At 35.1% G+C, this 19,818-nt stretch overlaps 1 protein-coding gene across 1 annotated transcript in view; it reads right to left on the bottom strand.

Annotated features, from left to right (window-relative positions):
* EFCAB13 (EF-hand calcium binding domain 13) overlaps window positions 1-19,818 on the bottom strand; it is a 257,749-nt gene that overhangs the window by 37,999 nt on the left and 199,932 nt on the right. Inside the window, exons 64-79 of the mRNA XM_035030370.1 lie at window positions 17,442-17,546; window positions 15,964-16,017; window positions 15,278-15,382; window positions 14,416-14,469; window positions 13,125-13,229; window positions 12,244-12,297; window positions 11,485-11,589; window positions 7,552-7,605; window positions 6,795-6,899; window positions 6,570-6,623; window positions 6,197-6,298; window positions 5,655-5,708; window positions 4,682-4,786; window positions 4,081-4,134; window positions 2,126-2,224; window positions 391-444 (exon numbers count right to left, since the gene is read on the bottom strand). Coding sequence (XP_034886261.1) covers window positions 391-444; window positions 2,126-2,224; window positions 4,081-4,134; window positions 4,682-4,786; window positions 5,655-5,708; window positions 6,197-6,298; window positions 6,570-6,623; window positions 6,795-6,899; window positions 7,552-7,605; window positions 11,485-11,589; window positions 12,244-12,297; window positions 13,125-13,229; window positions 14,416-14,469; window positions 15,278-15,382; window positions 15,964-16,017; window positions 17,442-17,546 — 1,263 coding nt within the window. The remainder of the gene's footprint in view (window positions 1-390; window positions 445-2,125; window positions 2,225-4,080; window positions 4,135-4,681; window positions 4,787-5,654; window positions 5,709-6,196; window positions 6,299-6,569; window positions 6,624-6,794; window positions 6,900-7,551; window positions 7,606-11,484; window positions 11,590-12,243; window positions 12,298-13,124; window positions 13,230-14,415; window positions 14,470-15,277; window positions 15,383-15,963; window positions 16,018-17,441; window positions 17,547-19,818) is intronic.

The raw sequence follows: 19,818 nt of genomic DNA, 5'->3' as shown, positions 1-19,818 counted from the left end.
CCTGTTTGAGTATGGTTATGGCAGAATAGTGAAGTGTTTATTTCCACAACTTTAGTAATAATAGAGGCAATATAACAGAGTACATAATAATGCATTTCATAATTTTTTGTTGTGGGAGATTACTAGTAGGTAATAAAACTTTAGTCTCTTTTTATTACACTAACATCTTTTTAGTAAATATCTTAATCTGGAAAAAATGAGATCATAGGGCCTAACAAAATGTGGCACTATGTTTTATTATTGAAACATTGACAAACCGAAGTTAAACTTTAGGAAATCAAACTACAATCAGTTTATTAAAAATAGCATAATTTAAAGGGAATAACAGGAAAGAATATAAAATAGGTATAAAGAATCAGAATCATCTGTATTTGGTAACTTCTTCCTCACCTGTAACAGCTTCTACCTTATCCATCAGGTTTTTCAGATCAACTTTCTTATAGCCTGTAAGACAAAGTTTAATCAGAGAAAAACAATAACATGGACTCAGAAAAAAGATACACAGGACAAGAAGTCCTTTTTATCTAAGATTTATTGTTCCAGAAGATGACCAAGGAAAATAAATTCATTTACAATGAGGACCAAGATTCAATAGTAAATAATGAATGAAAGTGATCTTAAAAGATTGTATTAAATAATAAAAATGAAAATTATAAAAATAAGTTTATCTTATCTAATATTTAAGAAAATTCAGGTTGTAATTATAACTATTCCAATAGTTATTCTATAGGATATAGAATAATTCTTAGGAGAAGCAATGAAGCAACATTGGCTTTTCAAGTGTGTTGAAATGTTTTTTTCCGAGAAAGTGAGGTTATTGTACACTGCAGCATCCTTCTGAACTTTGAAACAAGATGTATAAAAATAACCTTTACAAAAATGATTGACTTTTGGGCGCCTGGGTGGCTTAGTTGGTTAAGCGGCTGCCTTCGGCTCAGGTCATGATCCTGGAGTCCCTGGATCAAGTCCCGCATCGGGCTCCCTGCTCGGCGGGGAGCCTGCTTCTCCCTCTGACCCTCCCCCATCTCATGTGCTCTCTCTCATTCTCTCTTTCTCAAATAAATAAAATCTTTAAAAAAAAAAAATGATTGACTTTTTCCCAAGGGTTCCTTTACATCTTTTGAAATCCATATTGTTGTATCTTGAATGTCCTATCTCATTATTATTCATATAGATTTTTTTTTTCTTCAATTATCAAATGTTCTAACTCTGCCAGGTCCACATTTGTTAGTGGCGTTGTGTGATTTGGGAAGTCCTTCAACCTCGCTTACTTCTTGAAATGATGCATGTTTCTCAACATTCGTAAGGAGTATTATCTTGTGTTACCACGTGTTGATGCCATGGGCATTGCTGTGTTAAGCCGTGAGAGATGTTAGAGAGGAGTTAATCCGTGAGTGGTCAATTTTAGGGATTCCCTAAACTTAACTGGTGGATGAGAACACAGCCCAAATCCTATCATTTTACCACAGCATTTGCATTCATCTTAAAAACAAAATAAATTGAGTTTAAAAAGTTAGAATTTAAAACATATTTTGTGTAACAAATTAAAAAACATACAAGCATATGAAGAAAAGGTAAATGTCCCTTCTTTTACCTCTCCTCAGCTTCATGACTACTCCTCACCATTACTAACAGTTTGTGTATATCCTTCCAGGCTGTTCTTATGTTTGTAAAGGAATACTATATATACTTTTAAAAATTAATAATACTATACATATTATTCTGTTAACTTGTTATAGTGACCACAAAAGAAAGCCATCTTTCTTTTCAAAATCCATGAACAGAGAAATGAGGAATGAGTGAATGGATTGGTTTATGCCCTGGGTTGATGTCAGTGATACATGGATCAGTGAGAAAAAACACATCGCAGATCCTATTTTTGTAAAACCAGACAACAATAATCCCTCCCCTTCTCACTAGCACCTGTCCCTACCCTAAGATGCATAAAGAAATAGATTACAGGTTTTAAAGCAACAAAAAATGAACAGCTTTTTATCCCTTGAGTTCTTCTGAAAACTATTCAAATGGCTTCGGGCAACAAATAATTTAAGCCCTTGAAACAGTCGCAGTTAACCCTGCAAGCTCAACATCTGTTTAAAATCACAGTGTTTTCCACAGTGCTCACCACTCAGAAGATCCTTTATCAGATTGAGTTCCTGTTCTGTAAGCTTGACCTCCATGGCTTCTAAAACAGGATCCAGGTTATTTACATCAACCTTCCCTCCTTGAAAACATGAAAGGAAAAGGAAAAAAATGGAATGATTATAAAATATTTAGAAAAATTCATAAAAACATATTATCTTCAACTAACAGGCATTACTGTTTTTCCCCAGCTTTATTGAGATATAATTGCATATAACATTGTATAAGTTTAAGGTGTACAATGTAATGATTTAATATATGTATACTGCAAAATGATTACCACAATAAGGTTAGTTAACACATCCCTCATCAGTATTGTCAACTATAGTCACCATGTTGTACATTATATCTCCCCAGAACTTACTCCTCTTACAGCTGGAAGTTTGTATCCTTTGATCACATTCACCGTTCCCTTCCCCATCCTCCTGCCTCTGGCAACTACCCATCAGTTCTGTTTCTATGAGTTTGGTTTTTTTTTAGATTCCACATATAAGTGATATCATATAGTATCATATCATATTGTTTTTTTCTGTCTGACTTATTTCACTTAGCATAATGTCCTCAAGATTCATCCATGTTGTTGTAAATGGCAGGATTTCCTTCTTTTTTACAGTATGTTATATAGTATATTATATAATAATATACTATTACATATGTATGTATGTGTGTGTTTGTGTGTATGTGTGTGTGTATATATCTCCTATCTTTTTTTTTTCATTCATCTGTCCATAGACACATTGTTTCTGTGTCTTGGGTACTGTAAATAATGCTGCAATGAACATGGGGGTGCAAATATCTCTTTAAGACAGTTGTTACTGTTACATGAATATACACTGCTAAAAGAGAATGACTTCACAATCTAGTATAACTGCTAAAATTTTCAAGCAAAGAACAAAACTACAATAGATTTGCACAGCTCTTTACAAGGAGAGTTACAATTTGAAGAGTTAAAAGTTAGAATTAGAACATGCTTCCTCAAATGTTAAACATATGGGCCCAGGAAAAAGTTAGGTGGGACAGGGCTATGTAATTGTAGCTGAAGAGCACTAATCAATAATCTCCACAAAGAAAGAGAGATTGTATTTGTTTCCTAAACTCTTACTCTCAGATTGTTTTCTCTGCTCCTGCTCACATTTTGGAATAAATGCTAAACCTTCCTCTCTCCTTCCCACCTTCCTCCTTCCTCCCCCCTTCCTTCCTTGCTTCCTTTCTTCCCTCCTTTCTTTCCTTCCATCTTTATTTCTGCTCATGTTTCTTCAGAGAAAGCTTGAAAAACCCAATCCAGCAGAGAATTTCATCTAAGATAAAGTAGGGGTTATTACCAGGAAAAACACAGATGTGATACAAGCAGCAAAATAACGTGTTATAATCTATTGATATAAATTTAATGTTAACTATGGAGAGACCCCAAATGTCCTTCAACTGATGAATGGATAAAGATGTGGTACACACACACACACACTGGAATATTACTCAGCATCAAAAAGAAGGAAATCTTGCCATTTGCAACGATGTGGATGGAATTAGAGTGTATTATGCTAAGTGAAATAAGTCAGTCATAGAAAGACAAGTACCACATGATTTTACTCATGTGTGAAATGAAGAAAGAAAACAGATGAGCATAGGGGAAGGGTAGGAAAAATAAAATAAGATAAAAACAGACGAGGAGGCAAACCATAAGAGACTCTTAACTATAGAGAACAAACTGAGGGCTGCTGGAGGGAGGTGGGTGGGGGAATGGGCTTGACGGGTGATGGGTATTAAGGAGGGCACTTGTTGGGATGAGCACTGGGTGTTATATGTAAGTGATGAATCACTAAATTCTATTCCTGAAACCAATACTATACTATATGTTAACTAACTTGAATTTAAATAAAATTTTAAAAATTGAATGCTTAAGGATATTTCATATGCTTCCTCTTTGTGCTTCTTACTCACTTTTATTATATCTCACATCCTTCAGCAACCTGTTTTGAAACACCTTTTCATGAGCTGTAAGAAAAGGTACAGTTCAGACCTCTACAAAATTGATATGAAGAGTCACCAAAACATAAATTCTATGATTGTAGAAAGATACATTTCAATGATTTGCTTTAAAAATTAATCTATTTTATAGTTATACAATATGGACATTTAAAAATATAAGTGTTTTGCACAGTGACAAACTTACCCATTCTTTGGAATAGGAAACATTTATTAAACTCTCTCATGGTGCAATTCTAAAAGATACATTAAATATTTCTTTTTTTTATTCCACTGATGTCCTATTTCTCCTTCATTACTTTTCATTGCTCTTATTGCAAAACTATTGCTGATCTGAGGGGGTAGTATTAGTCACTTGGACAACTGTATGGCAATGTAGTGATGACTCTCCAATTGTGTTCGAAGAGGAAATGATAGAATTTCTTTTCAAGTCAGAAGTGACTTTCTATTAATTTATGGCATTTTTAAGACAAAACTGTACTATTAAAAGATTGAGAATGGCTCACATTGACCCATAAAATCAAGTTCCCTGGAAGGCATGTTGGCATTTATTTACCATCAATGGGCAGTGTTTTCAGTAGATGCTTGTGCTCCATATCTGTAAGCTCAATCCCCATGTCTTTCAGAATATTTTGTAGGTCACTGGAATCAATCTTTTCTCCTTTGAGAAGATGGAATAGTAATAGGTTAAAATATGATAGGATAATCTAATTATTTAAGATCATCTAAATATATACTTTTGCTGCTCTAGTCTTTTCTCTAATACCAGGATGAAAAGAAAAGGAAGAGTGAAAGATTTCCTGATAAAAAGAGTCAAATGGTAAATAAAAAATAGAATTTGTCCCTTAATAGTAAACAGGAAGGGACACCTGGGTGGGTCAGTCAATTAAGCGTCTGTCTTCAGCTCAGGTCATGATCCCAGGGTCTTGGGATTGAACCCCAAGGGGCTCAGCAGGGAGTCTGCTTCTCTCTCTCCTTCTGCCCCTCCCCCGTTTGTGCTCTTTCTCTCTCTCTCTCAAATAAATAAAATCTTTAAAAAAATAGTAAATAAGATGTATTCCTAATACTGAGAATAATATCACATTGTGCAGAAGCAAATCTGGTCATATAATTATCCAGAAATAAAGTCAAGATATGGTTAATACAATACACAATTAACAAACTATGACATATTTTACTTTATTTTCTTAAAGTTATGTGATTAGCTATTGGCAATGGACTTACTATTTTTAATGCTCTGCCCTGCTTTTACTATGTCCATCTAGTTTTTGGGTCTATAAGTACCAGCCAGATACTTTCTTTGAAAAAAAGCATCAAAGAATATAAGACTTATTATGAAGAAATTATCCTTTTGTTTTACTTATAAACCCAGATAATGTTAGATTAAGCTGTTGATCAGTAGATGCAAATATTTATCAAAATGAATACTGAAAATATGTGAATTTATAAGCCACTAATACAATTTTGAGAACACGCTATTAAAATTTTTAGTGTAAATTGTGATTTATTCCAAATCATTTATATCTTACCTGTAAAAGCTTTCACTTCATCCTTCAAAGTTTTCAGAGCAACTTTATTATCAACTGTAACAAAAAACCATAACTTGAAGCTCATAAAATGATGTAAAATAGCAAAAGAACACTCTCCTCCCCTTCAGATTGTAACAGCACTTAAGTGTCCTGGGCATCTTATTAAGCATTTTAAACAGTCATTCAATAAATATTTACTCAGAATATGTTATGAGCCTGGAGTAGAAGAAAAAATTTTAAATATTAAAAATATACTTATTTCAAAAATGTAAATTTGACTTTCCATTTCATAAAATATCAACTCATGAATTTGATGATGAAAAGATGGAATTCAAAGTGGCTTTCTTGTTCTCAGAATTGAGGAGACTCTTCTAGTGACCATGCCACCTGTGTCCAAATACTACATTCCCAACTGACAAAGAAGTTGTCTCATCTCCAATCTTGACATCTTCTGCACAAAAAGTTCCCTTGTTCTATTCCTCTCATTGCTAAAGGTACATAAAACCTAAAGCTCAAAATCTAATGATATCTCATATGCTCACCACTGACAGGCAGGTTTTGTTTCAGATCTTCAAGTTCCTTGTCAGTGAGCTTGATTCCCATGTTGCCTAGAACGGTTTCCAGGTTCTTGATGTCAACCTTCCCTTAATCAGAAAGAGAAAGGCCTGTGAGGAAAATTTAGTGACTCTAAAAATGTTATTTTTAAGTTTAAAATTTTCTAGAGAAAATGGGTCTTTCTACCAAGACATGAGACTAAAATTTTATTACCAAAACATGGATACCACAAAGTCTAACTCTAGACAAGTATTTACAATAAGGAGTACAGTAACAGAATCAACATGGCAATTAAGGTTAATAGTAAAATATAGTTCTGTTCCAATAAGAATTCTAGGTTTATAGTGACTTTGTACTCACCTGTAATAGCTTTCACTGCTTCCATCAAGTTAGGCAGATCAACATTCCCATTCGCTACATAAGCCCAAAAGAGACATATAATCAATGACATGAGCTTAGAAAAAGATACAAATTATTTATTTAGTATAATAAAGTCCAGCTGAATTTGACTTACATCCCAGTTTTAATTGATACACCTTTAAACAGAAGATCAACAGATGCCCTAGTGCCATCTCTAGTGCTCACCATCAACTTGTAGTTGTCCTGACAATTCAGCAAATTCCTCTTCTGTGAGTCTCACTCCCATATTTTCCAAATTAGTATGGAGTTTATTCTTTTTCATCTTCCCATCTTAGGAAAGAGACAGTGAAGCAATATTGGAAAAAAAAAGTTATATATAGCAAAATTAAAAAAATTTTTTAGTAAAACTGTTAACTTTAATGACCACATATTATTAAAACAAAAGAGACAAAACATAAAATATACTTCATGCCTTTGTTATCGTTACATTTCAACAAGACTAAAACCCCAAATAGACTGGTCCACTTGAAGACCCAAGGAGAAAGTCAAGAGAGTCAGAATTAGAATTATATTTCCTTTAGTCTATTCTTGTTGACAAGCTTACATAATAAAACAGGGTTAAGGGGCTTGAACAAATAGAACTGCAGACCACTAACTTAATTACTTGGCACAAAAAGTAGGGTTATTTTTGTTTACTGACTCAACATATTAGTTATCATTGTAGCTGACCATTCTCTTCAATAATGACCAGGGTTTTTTGTTTGTATTCAGTAGAATTGATTTTTCTTTTTGAGAAAGAGTCGAAAAAAATCTAAGAAGATACTGGACTTCCTGCCAAGAAAAAGTGTATATTAACAGCAGATGGAATGTAGTTATGCTGAAAGAATCCTAAGTAAAAACTTATATAGGACCAAGATTCATGCTTGGATGATATATCTGGAGAACCTAGATAATATGCCTTATAATTTTGTTTCTTACTTACCATTGAGAGACTTCATAGCCTTCAGTAATCTATTACGATATAACTTTCCATTAGCTGAAAGAAAAGTCATAATTCATGTAATGGCAAAATGAATATGAGATTCACAAAAACAGCATGAATAGAATAATTTTGGAAATAGAAAATCTAGTCTTTTATCAATATATAAAATCAACTGTGTTTTTTTTTTTAAAGATTTTATTTATTTATTTATTTAACACAGAGAGAGAGAGAGAGAGAGAGAGAGAGAGAGAGAGAGAGAAACAGCATGAGAGGGGAGAGAGTCAGAGGGAGAAGCAGGCTCCCTGCTGAGCCGGGAGTCTGATGTGGGACTCGATCCCAGGACCCTGAGATCATGACCTGAGCCAAAGGCAGATGCTTAACCAACTGAGCCACCCAGGAGCCCACAACTGTATTTCTATACTGTTGTAATGAGCAAACCCAAAAGGAAACTAAGAAAGCAATTCCATTTACAAGAGCATCAGAAAGAATAAAATACTTAAGAATAAATTTAACAAAAGGAGTACAAAATTTATACTCTGGAAACTATAAAACATTGTAGAAAGAAATTAAAGAAGACCTAAGTAAATGAAAAGACATCCTATGTTTGTGGATTGGAAGACTTAATATTGTGAATATGGCAATACTCCCCAAATTGATCCATGGATTCAAAGCAATCTTATAGAAATTTCTAGCTGGTTTGTTTGCAGAAATTGATGAGCTGATCCTAATATTCATATGGTAAAGCTGGGGCCCCAAATAGCAAAAATAATCTTGAAAAGGAAACAGAAGTGGGGGACTCACACTTTTCTTTTTAAATATTTATTTATTTATTTGAGAGAGAGAGCATGCTCACTTGCAAGTGTGCATGGGGGTCAGGCAGGGGCAGAGGGAGAGATTCTCAGGCAGGCTCCCTGCTGAGCACAGAGCCCCATATTGGGCTCAATCCCACAACCCATGAGATCATGACCTGAGCTGAAACCAATACTTGGACACTTAACCGAATGAGCCATCTAGGCACCCCATACACTTTTCATTTTAAAAACTACAAAACTACAGTAATCAAGACAGTGGGGTACTGGCATAAAAGTAGATATATAGATCAATGGAATGGAATTTAGAATCCAGAAATAAGCCTTCCAATTTATGGTCAATTGATTTTTGACAAGGGTACCAGCACCATTTAATGAAGAAAGAATAGTCTCTTCAACAAATGGTGCTGGGACAACTGGATATTCATGTGCAAAGAGAATATTCTTTTGGATCCCTATCTCACACCATATACAAAAATTAACTCAATATGGGGCACCTGGGTGGCTCAGTAAGTTAGGCTCTTGATTTTGGTTTGGATTGTGATCTCAGGGTCATGAGATCAAGCCTCGCATAAGGCTCTGTGCTGGGTGTGGAGCTTGCTTGGGATTCTCTCTCTCCCTCCCCCTCTGCCCCTGCTCACACTCTCTCTCTGTAAAAATAAATAAATAAATAAATAAATAAATAAATAAATAAATAAAAATTAACTCAAGATGGATCAAAGACCTAACTATAAGGGCTAAAACTATAAAAATGTTAAAAGAAAACAGCTGTAAATTTTCTTAACCTTAGATTAGGCAATAGTTTTTTATATATGACACCCAAAGCACAAGCAACAAAAGAAAAAAATTATAATCTGGACAACAAAATTAAAAACTTTTGTGCATCAAGGAACACTATCAAGAAAGTAAAAAGATAATTCACAGAACAGGAGAAAACTCTTGCAATCATATATCTGAAAAGGAACTTGTATTTAGAAAATATAAGGGACTTGTATCTAGAATATATACAGACTTTGATTCAATAATAAAAAGATAACTAAATTTAAAAATGGACAAGGATATGAAAAGATTTTTCTCCAAAGGAGATATACATTTAGCCAATATACACATGAAAAGATGCTTAACATCATCAGCCACCAGGGAAATCAAAACCAGAGTAAGATACCACCTCACACTCACTACAAAATAATCAAAGGACAGATAATAACAAGTGTTGACTAGGATGTGGAGAAACTGGAACTCTGGTACACTGCTGGTGGAAATGTAAAGTAGGGCAGCCTGTCTGGAAAACAGCGTGGTTTAACATAGAGTTACCATATGACCCAACAATTTCACTCTTAAGGTATATACCCAAGACAAAAGAAAATATGTATCCACATAAAAACTTGAATGTTCAGAGGAGTATTATTCATAATAGCTAAAGTGTCGGTTGACCTTTGAAAAATAGGAGTTTGAACTGTGCAGGTCCACTTAAATATGGAGTGTTTACAGTGCTGTAAATGTATTTTCTCTTCCTTACGATTTAGAGAGAGAGAGAGTGCAAGCAGGGGGAGGGGAAAAGGGCAGAGGTAGAGGGAGAGAATCTCAAGCCGACTCTGTGCTGAGCCTGGAGCCGCATACCAGGCTCCATCCCAGGACTGTGAGATTGTGACCTGAGCTGTTATCAAGAGTCGGAGGCTTAACCGACTGAACCACCCAGGCACCCGTCTTCCTTACGATTTTTTCTTTTCTTTTTTTTTTTTTTTTAAAGATTTTATTTATTTGACAGAGAGACATTGAGAGCAGGAACACAAGCAGGGGGAGAGGGAGAAGCAGGCTTCCCGCTGAGCAGGGAGCCCAATGTGGGGCTCGATTCCAGGACCCTAGGATCATGAGCTGAGCCAAAGGTAGATGATTAACGACTGGGCCACCCAGGCGCCCCTTCTTATGATTTTCTTAACAATACTTTCTTTTTTCTAGCTTACCTATTGTAAGAGTATATAATACATATAGCATACAAAATATATATTAATGGACTGTTTATGTTATCAGGCTTCTGGTCAACAGTAGGCAATTAGTTAAGTTTTTGGAGAGTCAAAAGTTATACACGGATTTTCATCTGCACAGGGAGTCAGTGCTCCTAACCCCTGTGTTGTTCAAGGGTCAACTGTACTAATACATAACAGGATAGGGATGGGCCTTGAAAACATTGTGCTAAGTGAAACTAGTCACAAAGGACCACATATTGTATGATTCTATTTATGTGCAACATTCAGAATAGGAAAACTGGAGATAGAAAATAGATCAGTGGTTGCTCAGGGCTGAGGGGGAATGGAGAAATTGGGAGGTGATGGTCAATGGGTATGGGGTATCTTTCTGGGATAATAAAAATGTTCTAAAATTGATTGTGGCGATGAATGCACAATTTTGTGAATACATTAGAATTCACCGAGTTGTATACTTTATTGGGTTAATTGTATGACATGTGGATGATATCTCAGGAATTCTGTTAAAAATGTTTTACCCCAAATTTTCATCTTTATATAACAATGAAATTAAGGAAGAGAAGCCTTTTTCAATATGATAAATTTGTCCCCTTGAGTGGGCTTACTATACTGTATAAATATATCTTCCCTTTCTTTTTAATTCTGACTTTTATCTTTAATTTCTTCCACTGCTCTCTTATCTCTTTCTTTTTCCTTCTTATGGTATAAGCCCTGAAGGGCAACAGTAGACATTTGTTAGCTCTGATGGCAACTCACATCTGAGGAATTGCTTGGCTTCCAAAATAAACTCTAAATGACACTTACAGCTTTTATATGTAGCTTACATGTTAGTTTTTAAAAAATGTTCTAGGGGCACCTGGGTGGCTTAGTCATTAAGCACCTGCCTTAGAGTCAGGTCATGATCCCAGGGTCCTGGGATCGAGCCCCACATCAGGCTCCCTGCTCAGCGGGAAGCCTGCTTCTCCCTCTCCCACTCCCCCTGCTTGTGTTTCCTCTCTCACTGTGTCTCTCTCTGTCAAATAAATAAATAAAATCTTTAAAAAAAGTTCTATCATGTTTCAGAAGAAATTAAAATTTTCATGCAGATCCACAAAAATCCAAGTTCCCTGGAAGCTCTCACAGACACTTGTATGACTCACCATCAATTGGCAGTATTTTCAGCATCTTCTCTAGTTCCTTATCTGTAACCTCAATTCCGAGATTTCTCAGAACATTTTTTAGATCACTTGACTCAATCTTCTCACCTTTGAAAATAGGAAATTTGGTATACATCTTTATTTCACATAGCAATAATTATTTCTAATGAAAAAATTACTTTAGGATAATTAATATTATCTCCTCATTTTCAGATTGAAGAATAAAGTAAAAATGAAACATTTTCAACTACAAAATCAATGTAGGTGTTAGGTCAAATTTATTTCCTTAATATGAACATGAGAGTTTCTTCTAAAATCAGGGGCAGACTACTTTCAGAATAAAATTTGATTAATTTAAAAAATAGATGCTTACATGAATTTTTCTTTGAAAAAAGTATTTTAATTAAAAAATAAGAATTATATGATAAATACAATGAAGACATCACCTCAATCAATTTTAGGCTCCACTTTCTATTTGCTGTGTCATTCTATATTGTGGTTATTAATCACTGGTGAAGTGAATTATATTATTGACATAAACAACAGAGATTGCAGAATTTGAAAGCAAGAAATAGTATGGTAATCTCATTACAAAAACAGATTATATCAATACATGAAACACTAGAGACAAATAGTTCATTAATAAATATGGAGAAATACCAGAATTTATAGGTCAATGATGGAGTAGTAGAAAATACCAGGAAAAAACAAAATTTAATGTAGATAATTGGAATCCTAATTTTATGGTAACTTTTCACTCACCTGTAAAATCTGTGATGTTTTCCATCAGTGTTTCTAGAGGAATTTTCTCATCAACTATAGGAGAAGATCAAAATCACAGTATATTATAGATATCATATAGTATAGATCTCATATATAGAGCGCATATATTATTTTATGAGATACAATACCAAAGTTTGTGGAAAAACAGAGGAACAACTACAATAGTTGCACTTCTATGTGTCAGGCCCCATCCTAATTGTTTTATATATTTATTTAACCAATATATTTTTTTAAAGATTTTATTTATTTATTTGACAGAGAGAGACACAACGAGAGAGGGAACACAAGCAGGGGGAGTGGGAGAGGGAGAAGCAGGCTTCCCGCCGAGCAGGGAGCCTGATGTGGGGCTCAATCCCAGGACCCTGGGACCATGACCTGAGCAGAAGGTAGGCGCTTAACGACTGAGCCACCAGGCGCCCCTCTCCAGTTTTTATTTTAAGACAAGCATGAATAAGAAGAAAATTCTAAACATGAAAACCATACAATTGCAATGATGCAACTTGGCCTATAACATCTCAAATTTATTTGTGTTAGTAAGAGGAAGTTATTCAGAACTGAGTGTGTTGAAAGAATCTGCATTCTTATATTCAAAACTGGAAAGACTATTAACCATGATACTTGTAGACAGCATAAAAGTCACACATATCACACATATAAAAAACTGTTTTAATTTTGACTTTGTTAACTGGATACTCATCAACTCAAATGACATTCTTTGTGTTTTAGTCATGGTTATGGTGTGTCACCACATGGCTCTTGGGCCTTCCCTTCCCCTTATGGAAAAGGACATTTCTTCCCTCAAAGGTTCTTTTAATTAAACTTTCTCCAGGGTTAACCAGTGTATCTGATAATATGCTTACCACCAACATGCATGTTTTCAGCCAGATCTTTAAGTTCCGTATCTGCAAGCTTGATCCCCAGGTTGTTCAGAATGGTGTCCAGGTTGTCGATATTGACCTTCCCACCTAAGAAAAATAACAGTCCATAAAGAATATTAAATGACTCCAAAAGAGAAGTTCTTATACTCTTTTGATACACATATCTGATTGTGAATTGTTAAGCAGTAGATCATTACTCATAAAATTTGCACACTGTTTCAGACAGGTTATATACTCACTAAGGCCTATTCAAGGATTCCCTCAAAGTCTAAAATTTACCTGAAGAATATTTGCTCTAAAGTGAAAAAAGTAAATTAAATAATGTTCAACAATGTTAGCACAGAGGCCAAATATTTTAAGTCCTCAACTACAAAGTTAGAATTAAGGCTACTTCCCTTGAGACTTGTCTTGGGGACCAGCCTACACAAACACAAAGTTTTAAAGGGCATTCAATTCTGAAATTAGTTTGAGAAAGAGAGCAAGGTACAGAAATAGAGGCTCAGAGTATGGACAAGTCTCTCAAGAAGTGAATGAGAAAGGGAAAAAAGAGATGGAGTTGTGGCCAAAGAGGGGTGTGAAGAGTTTTAGTTTGCTTATTTTATAGGATGGAATATGTTGAACATGTGCATGGGCTGAAAGAAAGGCTTGTCTGTAGAGGAAGAGGTTGAAAATGGCGAAAGGGGTGAGGTCTTATGGATGTGGGAGAGGGTGGAGTCGAGGTTATCTTTGTAAGCCTTGAAGAGGAAGAGGTACTCCTCACTCATCCTTTGATACTAGGATGGGTGTGCTTAAAGATACCTGTAAAGGTAGGGATTGGGGATAGAAAGCTGAGGACTATCACTCTTGCTAGCCTCAATTTTCTTAGTGAATAAAAAAAATTCTAGTGGAAAAAAAATAAATTGTGTTTAATAAATGCCCAGGGAATTCTGGTACTGGAGGTAAACATTCTTTAGTTCTAAACAACAAAAAACTTAGTTTTTTCTGCTATTTATTAAATTCCCTGAATCACTGCTAATCATTTCTATATTTTTTTTGCTATGCAAACTTGAAATTTGATATTTTTCCTCCTGAAAATTTGGAAAATGACAAGAAAGTGTGGTGCTTTACTTCCGAGATAGAAGATGAGATTATCTTCTAAGATAAAGATTGAGTTCTAAAAAAGTATACATTTGCAAGATGTATATATGACAGACGGCAGCAAATTCATATTTAAGAAACAGTATAAAATGAAGATCTCATATTCATTTGCATTCTCATTATGTTTCTCACTCACCTTTAAGAGACTTCACACCTTCTAGCAATCTGTTCTTAAAGACCTTGTTATCATCTATAAGAAAGGGCACAAATAAGGTCATAGAGAAATGATGTGGCTTTTCACTAAAATTATTTCAGTAAAACTGAGATTTTCATGATTTACTCTAGAAATTTCTCCCATTAAAATAAATTTTGAGAGAAAATTAGCGAGTCTATAATACAGTAAATCTATCCAAAATTCAGCACACAAGGCACCCTATAATATGCACAACGTTTTTGGTAATAGCACCTCTCACCTTTTATCCCCTCCCAGTTTGACACCCCTCTTTCCCTTGTTTACTTCCCACAGTTGCCTGTAGCTATCTACAAGGTAAGGGTAGCCTCAGAAATGTATTCCCCTCAATGGTATGAGTCAACATGATGGGGATGCTTATTCCAAAACTGAAAGTTAAACTGCATAGATGGAAATTTCCCTCAGGAATAAGTGAACATTTAAATTATTTTGAGATAGGCATTATTTGTTTATTTATTTTTGCATCTCAGCAAATGGGGATAGTTTGAGTTTTAAAAAAAGCTCAAAAGGAAACAAAACAGATGAACATAGGGGAAAAAAAGAGAACAAAACCAAGAAACAGACTTAATTATAGAGAACAAACTGATGGTCACCAGATGGGAGGTAGGTGGGGGGATGGGTGAAATAGGTGATGGGGATTAAGGAGGGCATTTGTGATGAGCACAGGGTGATGTATGGAAGTGTTGAATCACTGAATTCTACACCTGAAACTAATATTACACTGTATATTAACTGGAATTTAAACAAAAATTTTTTTTAAAAGCTTAATAAAACCCTTTAGGGTCACATCAATATTTGAAATGCTTACCATTGAAAGGCAGATTTTTCATCAGCTTCAAACATTCCTTATCTGTGAACTCTATTCCCATGTTTTTCAGAATAGTTTTCACGTCTTTGGCATCAACCTCCCCTCCTTAAAAAAGGCAGATATCATTACATATATGAATTTAAAGGATCACCTAATGATTCCAAATAGGGAAAAATCAATCTATGGCTACGTAGCTTGAATATGTAAAGAATAAAGAACAAAGGCCAATGAGACCTCTCCACGTATACCGACTATGACATTCACAGAAAAAGAATTTGATCTCTAAATGCTAATAAAAGAAGTCACGATCATATTGACCATGGCAAAGCAACTCTGAACCCAGTGAAATTTACATCATGTATCTATCTATTCAATTAGAATATTATAAATTACTTATTCAAATAATTGTATCAAATAAGGTAAGATCTTATTTAGTCTCATTTTTGTAAGTTTTCTGTAGTCTTTACTAAAATTTTACTTTATATATTATTTTACTAATATAGAATTTGGCTGTTCTAAAAGAAAGAAGAACAAAACATATAAATAAAAAATATACCAGAAAATGAATTGCTAGTAATTTAATGAATAAGGAAATAAATGTCATAACTAAATGGAAATTGAGGGATAATGATAAAATATAGCTACTATAAGTACTAAATGTCTTGGATTGATAATTTCTCACTTACCTGTAGTAGCTTTTACTCCATCCATTACCTCTTTCAGACCAGCCATCCCATTAGCTACAAGAAACGGCACAATGCAAATAAGCGCAGAACACAAATTTAAGACATATATTTTGTGGAAACAATTCCATGAAAAATTCCCTGTATTTTCGTTTTACCTGAGACCATTTATTAAATGCCTGGATCTCCAGGGAGTTAAAATGATCTCCATTAATACAAAGGTCTCTTTTGGCTTAGAAGCTTGGTCAGGAAAAGTGTGTTCTTCCTAGTGTTTTGGATGCCATTATAAGCCATACTTGAAGATACTATTGGAGTTGGCCAGGTACTCTGGAAACTTTACTTCATGTACCAACAAAAAGCTGAAGAAGGGACCATTAATCTAGCTTGGTATGTTCTAAGATTGCTTCCTACAGGAGATAATGCATGAACTTCATTAATGTATCAGAGTGGTTGATCTGAAATATGGAAGAATGGAAAAGAATTCACATGGAGAAGTTAAGAAAAGGGAAAAGTAGAGGGGCATCATGCTATGTGTGTATGAAACTACAAATAGTTCAACATGGCTTGAACAGAAGGAAAATGAGAGAAGATATATCCAGACAGGCAGATGGAGATTGAAGGTATTCTTATCATAGTGTATACTATGATAAGAATCTTTGAATTCATTTTAGAGTGAAGATTTCAGTAGACAGAAAGATAGAAGAATGGGCCTGTTGACTTCTCTATAAATAGATATTCATATCCCTATTATTTTGCTTTCTTATTATCTAGACCTATTAGAATCCTGACAGTACCCTCTGCAATTCTTGGTATACACAGGGAAAGGTGATGCTATTTTAGATTAATTATAATGAAGACCCAAGATTTATTCTGACTTTAAAATTAGGCTCTCCTCCAAGTATCCATTGATAAATGAATGGATAAAGAAGATGTGACACACACACACTGGAATATTTTTTAGCCATAAAAAAGGATGAAATCTTGCCATTTGCAACAAATGGATGGAGCTACAGAGTATAATGCTAAGTGAAATAAGTCACTCAGAGAAAGACAAATACCATATGATTTCACTCATCTGTGGAATTTAAGAAAAAAACAAATGAACAAAGAAGAAAAAAAAAGGAGGGAGAGAGACAAACCAGGAAACAGACTCTTAATTATAGAGAACAAACTGGTGGTTACCAGAGGGAAGGTGGGTGGGAGAATGGGTGAAATTTGTCATGGGGATTGAAGAGTACACTTATCATGACGAGCACTGAGTAATGTATAGAATTGTTGAATTATTATATTGTACACCTGAAATCATGTAACATGTATGTTAACTATACTGGAATTAAAATTTAAAAAACTTAAATTAAAAAAAAACAAAATTGGGCTCTCCTCCAAACTTTCTAACATGTATCTGTCAAATAAATCTATTTTTAAACATATCAGTTATAAAGCAAAATAAGAGATGCCCTGAAGATATCTGTAGTGCTCACCATCAATTTGTAGGTTTTCTGACAGCTTTGCAAGTTCCTCTTCTGTGAGCTCAATTCCCAGTTTTTTTAGAGTGTTGTCCAGGTCATTTGCACGAACCTTCCCCCCTTAGGAAAGATAATGTAGGACTATGAATATAATATGAAAAAAAGCATATTAAAAATTTTGCATTTTTTAAGGTGAGGTGATGAATGTGGTAATCATTTTCAATATTTAAGAGTACCAAATCATCACACTATATACTTTAAACCTACATATTATATGTCAATTATGTATCCTATGGCCAACTGACTGAGGAAGAAAAAAAAAAAACTGAATCTGAGCCACTTTGGCTTCCTGTTGCTATGAATCTACAAGTAAAGAAAGGAATTTACTGGTTGGAGTGATTTATTCTGACCATCAGGGGAAACCGGGCTGCCACTACTAGACATTGGGGATAGAGATAAATATGTCTAGAATCTAGGACACCTGTTGATATCTCCTTGCCTTGTGATTAAAAGTTAATTGTAAATTAAACAATCCAATCCAATACAGACAGGTCTGATAATGGCCCTTATCCTTCAGGAACAAAATTTAGGATCACCTACCAGGTAAGGAGGTAGGAGCAGCTGAAGTACTTGGTTAGAGAAAAAGCAATATGAAATGGCAGTGGGAAAAGAAAGATAAATACTAGATACAACCACATGACCAGTTGCTAACGGACTGCACAAGATTGTAATAGTTATGAGTATTTCTCTATATATTTTTAAAATATTTTATTTATTTATTTGACAGAGAGAGACACAGAGAGAGAGGGAACACAAGCAGAGGGAGTGGGAGAGGGAGAAGCAGGCTTCCCGCGGAGTGGGGAGCTCAAAGAGGGGCTTGATCTCAGGACCCCGGGACCATGACCCGAGCCGAAGGCAGATGCTTAACTGACTGAGCCACCTAGGCGCCTCTATATTTTTTGATATAGATATATTTGTGAATATTTTAACCAATTCTTTTCTTTTAATCTCCTCCCCATTTCCCTGCATCTACATAAAATTTGTGAATAGTAGTTAGCCTTATATATCCTTGTTTAAGTTATAGGATGTCAGGGAAGAATGTGAGTCAATTAGAAAATAAACATAACCTAGAGATGGGTAGAGGGATAGCTGAGATTTTGTAACATCTTCTGAGAAGAGAGTTAGCATAGTTTTGGTTATATGAGAAATTGTTATTGTTTTTATTAGAAATATAAGAGAGGCTAAAAGATGTATATATGGATGTCAAGGTGAAGATGATGGTAGACTGTTAACTGTGTCAAACTGCCTAAGCTGGAATTATATTTCTAGGACTTCCCTTCCCTATAGAGTTCTGGCCTGCCCCAGAAAATGTTGCATGAGATTTGGAAGACACAAGTGAAGCAGCTGTTCCTACACTCTAAAGGTCAGTTTCAGGGGGGTCCCTGGGTGGCTTAGTTGGTTAAGCATCTGACTTCTTGATTTCGGCTCAGGTCATGATCTCAGGGTTGTGAGATCGAGCCTAACATTCCCTGCCTCTCCCTCTGCTCCTCCCCCCGCCCCCCACACCTCCATCCCTGCTCCAGCTCACACACGCGTTCTCTACTCTCTCAAGAAAAAATTACAAAAAAAAAAAAAAAAAAGGTCAGTGTTGGGTTCCAGGTGCCATTACAGCCCATGATATTGTTCTTAATCTTCTGGACTGCCTTGTTGGCATGGGGTGGAAGCTAGTCTTGGCTAAGCACATGTATATCTCCTTGGAGCCAGATGCCAGTTTCTTTCTCAGGTCACTTACATTCTTAAGGGTGGGGGAAAGAAGATTCCAGTTTGTCCTCACGGGTTCTCATTTTTTCTTGTTCTCCCCAACTCTGTCACCAGTTTTTCCTCCTGAGTGCTGGCCTTGCTGACTACAGTGATGGCAGGACTTTAGGCCCACAACCAAAAGCGGGGGCAACAGCTTTCACAGGTTTCTTCACCAGCTCTCACAATTGCATAAAATCTAATCCTTACAATAAATCTCTTATTCCATGTCACTCATAGTGATTTTGCTTCCCTAATCAAGCCCTAATGGATATAATAATCATAAATTCTATTAAAATAAAACAGAACAAAAAAGAAAAATGTATTTTGTGTCTTTGTATATTACCTTTCAACAGAGCCAAAATCCCAAATAGATTTGTCCAAGTATACAAGGTCAAGAAAATAGTTAAAATTAGAGCTTGTCTTAGTAACAAGCCTATATAACAAAACAAATTAAGCAGTTTAAGCAATTGGAACTGCAGACAACAAATCTAATACTTGTATGCAATAAATAGGGGCTATAAATATATTTTTTTGCCTGAGTTTCTATATTAGCTATCCATAGAGTTGACCAGATCCCTTGAATAAAGCTAAC

Source organism: Mirounga leonina, unplaced genomic scaffold, assembly GCF_011800145.1.
Source record: "Mirounga leonina isolate KUSES-001 unplaced genomic scaffold, KU_Mleo_1.0 Mir_364, whole genome shotgun sequence".
Taxonomy (NCBI): domain Eukaryota; kingdom Metazoa; phylum Chordata; class Mammalia; order Carnivora; family Phocidae; genus Mirounga; species Mirounga leonina.
The sequence above is the reverse complement of the archived record's forward strand: the minus strand, read 5'-3'. Positions and strand labels throughout refer to the sequence as shown.